Here is a 9350-nt window from a genome sequence, read left to right on the forward strand (position 1 = left end):
TCTCTCTCTCTCTCTCTCTCTCTCTCTCTCTCTCTCTCTCTCTCTCTCTCTTTCTCTCTCTCCCCTCCCTCTCTTTCCCCTTCCTCTCTCTCTCTATTTTCCTTTCTCTTTTCCTCTTATCTTCACACTCTCCCTCTCCTCAATCATTAAACGACCTCTGACTACCGCAGTGAATCGATCTTCATCGCCGACGTGCCTTTCGCCGGCGCGAATAGGACTCGCGACAATGAAAACCTGGGTGAAAGAGGATCGTCGTGTTTGCGGGCGTTGTTGCAAAATTATTCTCGCGTCATTGAGCGTACACATACGGCGGCGGTCGTCGACGTCACGGTTGCGCACGATGCATTCCTACGATATCGTTGCACAATGCACCCGCGTCACAATGAGGTGCTTCCGTTGTCTCGCAAGGTTTACACTTCTCGAAAGTTTTGCGCTTTGTGCGAAGTCAATGACATCGGCGGGGCACAGCACGTCGCCGGGACAAATTTATCGCGCCGAACAAATTTATCGCCCCGTTAAATTCCGTGCACTCGAACGCGACCGGACGGTCATTTCAACGTTAAAGTGTCGGAGTTTGTTTTTAGAAGGAATATTTCGAACACTGACGTTTCTGCAAAGCCGCTTGTACACCGTTAAAATATTTTTAGTTCCGAAGAGAAAGAGAAATAAAAGCTATTTTTTAGAAAACTGTTGCTTTACGAATTTTAGAACATTAATTTCTTTTTCCTGTGACTCCCTAGTGAAAATTGAAATTGAAGAGTAAATAAAATGTAAACGAAGAGTGACGGAAGTATAAGTGAAGAGCTTACAAAGTGTGTGTGTAAATTGAAACTTCGGAATGTAAAGCAAGCGGATACGCTTGAAAATTATTTTTGTATCTGGAATTAAAATATTTGGTATATTGCCATCTTTGTTACTTAAGTTAATTAAAAGATATATTTGTGAGAAAGAGCAAAACAAGTGATAATTAAATTTTGTTGCAATTACCAAACATTTGGTTGATATCATTTTAATTAAATTTTGGTCTGATGTATTTTTAATTTTAAATTTTTATTTCTACAATAAAATTTTTATTTTTACAATAAAATCATTCTTCTTTTTTAATGAACTGTCTGTATTTCCGGGAATTCAATAAAAGTTTCTTCTCAGATTGCATATTACGTTCGTGTCATTTATCAAAATTCGCACGATCGCATGTGCTTGTTGGTATCAATCGATCGGTTCGCGCTCGCGAGTGTTGCCTGGAACCGCGTCACGAAAGTGATCCACAATGGTCGACATCGCCGTCACTATTGTCCTCTGGCTGGGTGTAAAGAGGCAAAAACGGTTTCAACTTTCGAGTACCCGCACCACCACCCTGTCTCGTCATCCGTCGCCCTTTCGCGCATGGAGTGCTGTCGCGGTGGCTTTTTCCAGCTTTGATGGAGCGCCACTCCAGTGCGCATAAGATGAAATGAATTAGCACACCGGAACCAGAAATCGACCGACAGCAGCTCCGTCACCCTCTCCTCTCCTCTCTTTTTTTTTCTCTCTCTTTCTCTCTCTCTCTCTCTCTCTCTCTCTCTCTCCGTTCCTCTCTTCTCTTTCCTAGTCTTTTTGTCTTTTTTCGACCTTCGTTCTTTATCATCATCTCTCTTTCCCCTGATTTCGAGTCGCACAAACCGTTGCAGTCGTCTCTCACGAGTTCCTCTGTAGAACGCGTCGTGAGTTTGTTCGGACTCATTAGAACCACTCGAAAACCCTCTTCGAGTGAACGGTCCAGTGTACCACGTCGATCTGTCAGCATCGTTGATGAATAGAAACGGTTGCAGTCGCGAATTGCTGCTGGGGGTTAGAAATCTCGTCGCGGTGTCGTCAGGCTTGGTCACCTGGACAAAATTCAAATCGACGAAAATATATCATACGTGTAAGCTGCGAGACACAACAGAATATCTAAGTATAAATGTTTCCTTTAAATCAGTGTTGGGTATTAATCGAATTTCTTTGACTAAAACAATCGGCGAAATACTAATCAAAATTATATCAATCGTCATATTTGTATGTAATTAAGAATGTAATTATGAATAATTTAATCGACTGATGAAATTAATTATTAATTAATCAATCACTGAGAAGATTCAATCATTGAAAGTTTGATTAATAATTCATTTCCTTAGTCGATAAAATTTTTTATAAACTGTATTGTTCTAAACTAAGTACTTTTTCTATGATAAGTTTGAAAAATGACAAAAGTATTTACATAAAATAAAAATATTAAGACTACTAATTTGTTGGCAGAAGTTAGACTAAGCACATAAACGAAAGATAAGTCAAAACAAACATTAATCGTATAACGTATTTAACTAAACATACACAAACTGAAGTATTTAAACAGAGATTGTAAACAAAAAAGAATTGCGCGTACGACAGTATAACGAAAATCTCGCGCTTGTAAATATTTCCACGTAAGATTCCAATACTTTAAAGTGATTCATCTCTCGAGAACTACACGCGATTCCCATATAATATAAAGTACTTTGAACTCTACTATTTATAACATATCTTAAAATCAAAGAAAAATCCGAGAGGTTTTCTATATATAAAATAGAAAATTGTTTCTATACTATAATTACTATAATTACTATAATTATCCTAAATATGTTTTACTCAATGAGATGGAAGAGTTTGTTGTGAATCGAGTTATAGCAACACAAGATATAAAGAAATGTTCTACAATATTCAGTAGCATTTCAACATCATAAAAGATATATCTTTTCATGGTTTCGTGATTATATAATGATAATATGATTGGAAATATGATATAAAAGAAAGAACTTCCAAAGGAAAATTTGAATTACAATTTATGAAACATTGACATGTTTTTGTACGTTTAAAGGAAATCGAGGATATGCGTTATGTGTATGTTGCTCTCCATCTACTTTATTATTACGGAGAGAGAAAAAGAGAGAGAAAAAGATACGCAAATTCCTTTAATTATCTTATGTTCTCCTACTACAAACGAATGCCATAGAGAAGTTATTACGAACTGATTCGGAATGGATTCTGATCGGAGTATTTTAATTAAACCCTATACTTCTCTCTATTGTGTTTCTCAAGAAAAACATAATTATTCCCATCGGAATCCAACACGTCCACGATAGCTCCATGGTTGCGTAACGCGCATTGTATGTAAGTTTACGTAACATAACGGTATTACGAGAGCATTACTGTGCATCGACGACAATGAAGACGCTAAGTGATTCCGTACAACTCGGTGAAGTAAACCGAATAATGCTTAATACGCCAAATACGCCAGCACCACCGCACTGTTTTCCGGTATGTTGCTCGCAGTTCTGCTCATTATAAGTTTCTCGTCGGCATGAAGGTGAAACGTGCTTAATTACCTAAGCAATTTCTCGTTAGCGCGGTCGGCCGTGCTCTGCGACGTGGAGCGTAGCGACTTTTGACAGGTGAGATCAACTAGTAACACGTGAGTGCCAAATAGGCGCACAAAGACGCGGGCATCTACATATCATTCCCGTCGCCGGAGCTCGGATTGAATCCGCCGCGTGACGAGATGTGAGCACGCGAGGGCCCGGAAAATTGAATTGCGATTGCAACGTCGGCCGTTGCGCAGGGAAATCATTTAAGCGCAATACCGTGAGTCACCGCAACCCCTGTCCATCAAAGGATGAAATGCGACGGACGTTGTCCATTAGATCTCTCCTGATGGCGACCACTAAATAGAGACGAAAATTTAATCGCACGAAAGTTACAACGCCGCGTAATTTTGAAGAAAGCTAAATAACGCGTATTCTTCACTTGAGGCTTCACTTGGCTTCCATTTAACGACTTCCAAAAACACAAACTCACACTGAGAGAAATTATCCGACAAAAATTAACAAATTGATATTTCCAGGTAAATTTTGATCAATTTTTATATTCGACCAGGATTTAATGGCATTATATTAGATAAATCGACCAAGAAATTATGAACCGATATTTCTTATTGGATACAAAAATACATCTATATTTTAATCGGAAATATTCGTTTGTTAATTTTTATTGGATAATTTCTCTATAATATTTCTACGACTATTTTCATGCATGTCACTTGAATTGGAATTATATAGAAGGATTATATTATTTCCTAATCCATTATTGTATACCTACCGTTCTGTATGGAACTTTCGTGTTCGATTAAAAACGTCGTCTTTTGAAAGCAAGGTCCCGCCTCAAATGCCAAAAATTTAGTAAAAGTCTTCAGGGTCTAAAAGAGGCACTCCATACATCACTTGTACGTTCATTCACGCTTCAAAGTTACATCGCCATAACCGAATGCGCTCGCTAACAATCTTCAAGAGGCGAGAAATTGCCAGCCAGGATCGGTGTCCCCTAAACGTTTCTTAGATTCATTTTAGGAAGATCGTCAAAAGCACCGGCCGGCCGTTGTGCGTCGGCGTGTAGGACGAAAGGCAGAAAAGGTGGATTGTGGAAGCGCGATTTTTCGATTCCGACTTTTCGCTCGGGTCTATCGTCGTCATTCAGCCGGCAATCGGTCCCCTTCTCCTCCTCCTGCTCCTCCATATCGTCGATTCTCCGGCTGGATGAATGAATCGAGTCCGCGCGATCTCGGGAACTTCTTGGCTACCGTGAATGGGCGCGGTGTTGTCGTGCTTGGGCTCGGAAAAAAGGCAGCCGGTTTTCACGTTTGCGGGGCCCGGCGGGAGGGCCCCGCGAATAGCGATACAAGTGTCCCATTGTCGACTTGAGCCCGAGATTTGGAGAGCGCGCGCACGCTAAAGAGAGAGAAAGAGAAAGAGAGCCTGGCGCATTGTAGCGTGACTCCTTAACACCATTAACTACGTTTTACCTTAAATTTAACCTAAAGTAGGGGCCCTTCTGACAAATTTACACAATTCACGGCATCACACGAGCGGATTTCTGCCAACAATAGTGACGGGCCCTTGAAGCGACCACGTTGTGCTCCCGTTGAGTTGTACTCTTTCTGGTCGATCGTTTGGCTGGAAAAATCGCGCACAGGAGCTCGTCGTGGCATCTTTGGAGGTGGTGACATGTGTTAAGGATTCTTCTTTTTTCGACGAACAGTTGACCCGTTAAATTTTATCTACTAAAGAGCTGATATAAATAGTTATTTTGTAAATCTTTATTTGCCATTATTGGTACAGGCTCGTTTATATATCGCAAAATATATTCCTGATATGAGATAGACCTGAGATATATGAAATGTGTGTATAACAGAAAGATGATATAAAATTTACATTAGACTGTGTTTATCAGTTGCACATTCATATGTATCTAATTGTATATATATGTATTGATGCTAGAAAGATTATTGTGTTATAGTTTTCGTTACTTTTTAAATTGTCGTGATAACAAAGTACATTTCTAAAAATGAGTCTTTGCAACATATCTCTGTAAATTATAGTAAATAAAAGTCGCATTGTGATGCTTTAGTAATAAAGATTTAATCAATTTAATTGGAAATATTTCATGATTCCACATACATAGATTAATTTATTTTATATCATTGTGATGAGGATTTATTAGATTCCTAATTAGAATAATTTTCTTTATTTATGCTCTTTAATATCATATTTTTGATGTATTTATATCAGAATTGTTTTCTCAATAATATATTTTATATAAAAAATTTAGCTTTTGTTATGAATAATTATCTTAAAATTCACTTTCTTTTTGTACAAAAAATATTGACTCATTATCAAGCAGCCACGTGCAAAGTATAAATGAAGACACATTAATAAGGTAGAAAATGAATTTTAATTTGGCGCAGTTTATATTAAAAATATACAAATTCTGTTTCTTTTTCGCGCATAGATCGTGTAAAAATATATTTACAATATTTACAACACAGGCTAACACATTCTCGTATGAGGCTACAACATCTTACATCTTAGGTCGCGAATATTTTCTGACAGGAGTTATACATTCAATAATTACATTACATTATTTGACAACATACAACGGCGGTACAAATATTTATATAATTTATTAATTTATTAATTTCGATCATTCATATAACGAATTTAAATGAGGTGAGCAAAAGCTAGCTTTAATTGGTTTCGAAATGTAATTGAAATCAATAGCTTAATGAATTAAACATAATTGTATAAAATTATATTTAGTAATCAGCAAGAACTGTAATATCGTATAATATAATAAGCTTATGGACAGCTCTACCGGATTTACGAGTTAACGATTCGCTCCACCGTATGCTTTATGCATTCTTTATTTTTCAATATCGGATTCGTCCACGGTTTTGGAATCTGATAAGTCATCGTCGTATCCATCCTTTTTCTATCACCCCTTTCATCAGCTCCCTCCTCCATACTCCTCTTACAACCTCGAGAGAAATCTCGCGCCTCGTACTCGCCAACCTGATTCGTGTCATTTATCTTTCGGAAGTTCGTGATCCTTTCACAGCGGACGTCATCGTGCGCGATTGACCGTTCGAGGTGTTCGACTTCGGTAGATTCGCGAATGGCTTTGCCGTCGCTGCTCTCGCTGCTCTTTGAGGGCTCCTTTTCCTCTTTTTCCCGTTCGCACTTCCGACCGGGCGAGCCGTCGCCGCAGTCGTCCTTCCGTTTGCTACAGGTCCTCAGGCAGCAACACTTTTGGCTTTGCCCGGACGGAAGATCTTCCTTCTTGTACTTCACTCGGCGATTTTGAAACCAGATCTTCACTTGCTTCTCCGACAACTGGAGATTGGTCGCGATCTCGATGCGACGCAGCCGCGACAGGTACATATTCGAGGCGAATTCACGTTCCAATTGCAATAGTTGTGTGCTGGTGAACGCGGTGCGAATACGCTTTGAACTGTTGTTGATGGAGACCGGGGACTTTGGCGGAGGTGTCGGTGTACTATTACGAGATGGTGACTCGTTGGGTGCTGAAACCTCTGCAAAAAGTTAGAAGTTAATGGCGTCTTCGCGACATGTTGTCGCAATAGATGAGCTCGATGAACTTCTTGCTCTTTTCTATTCTCGTTATATGGGAAGCCTTTCAGTTTTCTTCACTTTTAGACATTCTCGGATCAAGTACATCGTGACTGTTTGATTTGACAATCTAGTTTTTATTCGTTAATTTAATATTATATAATCCGTTGCGCAATTTTGCATTTAACTCTTTGCATACGTTTTTTAAATACACGTTTTAAATACACATTTACTATTGATCCGAAAATATCTAAGTCGTAATTTGAGTGCATTGGTCTACATAGACCAATAATTTGAAATGTTAAATATTATCACATAGTTCGTATGCTATCATAAATGAATAAATAAATATATTTACCTGATACATTATTGGTCGAGGTGTTCAGAGGTGATGGAGGAGTCTGTCCAGATATCGGCAAGACGCTCAGAGCGGGCGGGCTGATATGCACCGGCACAGTGGGTGGTCTGGGTATCGGCCTGATCGGCTGATAGTTTAAACCCAAATTGAAAAAATTGAACATGTAATTGGGCAGCTGGTTCCCATAATACGGCAGGGGATACGAAGGCGACGAGTTATTGCCGATCAAAGAGTCCACGAAGAAACTTCGGGACATCCTTCGCGATGAAGGATGCTCTAGAAGATCGACGCAACTGCCGAAATTACGTCAAAATCCCAGCCACAGGTTTTACACGTGACACAAAGTAATCCGAAGTTCATTGAAATTCCCTCGTTGCACTGCACTTATGTTCGATCCCCGCTTTGAATTTAACGCGACGAAATTTGTCTTCTTTCTCTGGAGAGGACACTTCGTTATCTCGGTATCTTCAGCCTCTTTGATATCCTTCCCCGGAATTGTTTCTCCTCATTTTCTGACCCACTCGGAGTTAGTCAATTTTGATCCGTGTGCGCGCCACTTTTAATTTAACTTCTTCGATACTGCTACTTTAATATTTCGCTGCTGCACAATTAGTATACATGTGGCTGCCTCAATAACTCAGTACAACGTTATACGAAACATTAAGTCAAACGTATCAACTCGCACGTTCTCACTACATGGTGGTTCATCAAGTTCTGAAAACTCGAGGTCAGGGAGCTATATATATATACGTGGAAAACTCCACCCAGGGGTGGGTTTTTGATCCGGGGCCCCTTTGTAACGTGCCCCGCCCTTCTACGAGAGGGTGCCCCTTTCGGGGTTTACCCCAACTGCTCTCCCCGGGGAACGAAAGTGAGTAGGGCATTTTCTCGCAGCGCTAATTCGACGGGTGGCTAATATCGCCGGAAATTTTATACGGCCTCTTTACCCATCTTTCTATTATTATCGACTCACCGGTCTCCCCTACTCTGCCTGTCGTAATTTCGGGACACGAATGATGAACCCAAAGTATGATTTAAATCGACGGAAACAAGATAGTGGTAGTAGTTACAGAAATATATTTCTTATATTATATACTTAAGAAATATATTTCTGGCAAAATAACGAGGTCAAATGACGTCGTTTACCACCAATCCATCAACAATTCATAAAATCTGTAAGAACTGCGGAAAGATAAATTTGTTTGGGACGAGGTCGTATCCATCGCTGTCTGTTACGTAGGTGGATCATTTTTATACGGGTGAGATTATGCCGGTAGCGGGCGTCGGTTTACACCGGGGACTCTTCCTGTCGACATCTCAGCGAGGGGCGAAGTGTAAGCTCGTTCCTCGCCCCGGGTCGATATTCAACATCTCTCGGCAGGCTCAAATCAAATCTCGGATCCGCCTTAGAAACTGAGACGCACTCTCGGTCTTATCTCTCGTTTTCTCCCTACTCACAATCCCATCGGTTATGCGAGTTTGCATTCTCGGATATATTGTGCCAATTGAATCCCGCAACAAAGTGAAATAAAAATCGCCGGTGCGAGGATAACGAGGGAAAAATGACGATGAGAGAGTTGCAGAATGCGAAATTCGGATATTTCGATGGATCGGCTTGACCGAAGGATATCGGAGATCGTCAAAAAGCGTTTTGCATTTTTGCTGCGGGAACAGGTATACAGTACATCACGGTAGATACATTATACTTCACGATGATACTTTAATACGATCATTATGCAAAATAGCGAGAGAGAGGGAGAGAAAGAAAAAGAGAGAGGAGGAGAGAGAGAGAGAAAGAGAGAGTTTTTCGCCGATATTAATTTATGTTCAAAGGGAATATTACATAGAACGTAAAGAAAGGAAACTTACGGCTCCTATTATAAGTTATTAAGAAATGAGGATAAATAAATACATTAAACGTGCGGAGATAATAGAGAAAGAGACATTTAACAACATAAATGGCGATTTTTGTTAAGCGAGACGTTATTAATAGCTGTACTTTAGCAGAGAGAGAGAGAGAGAGAGAGGGGGGGGGG

The 9350-nt window shown here is 39.8% G+C and overlaps 1 protein-coding gene across 1 annotated transcript; it reads right to left on the bottom strand.

Annotated features, from left to right (window-relative positions):
- Positions 1-5673: 5673 nt before the first annotated feature.
- LOC116843373 (homeobox protein Hox-D1-like) lies at positions 5674-8011 on the bottom strand. The gene is made up of 2 exons (XM_032813755.1): positions 7315-8011; positions 5674-6919 (listed from the first exon to the last, which is right to left on the bottom strand). The coding sequence occupies exons 1-2, from the start codon at positions 7568-7570 to the stop codon at positions 6207-6209; spliced, it is 969 nt and encodes a 322-aa protein (XP_032669646.1). The 5' UTR covers positions 7571-8011; the 3' UTR covers positions 5674-6206.
- Positions 8012-9350: the final 1339 nt, after the last annotated feature.

This window comes from Odontomachus brunneus, unplaced genomic scaffold, assembly GCF_010583005.1.
Source record: "Odontomachus brunneus isolate Ranch 3 - 2012 unplaced genomic scaffold, Obru_v1 Obru_scaffold_032, whole genome shotgun sequence".
In the NCBI taxonomy this organism is placed as follows: Eukaryota; Metazoa; Arthropoda; class Insecta; order Hymenoptera; family Formicidae; genus Odontomachus; species Odontomachus brunneus.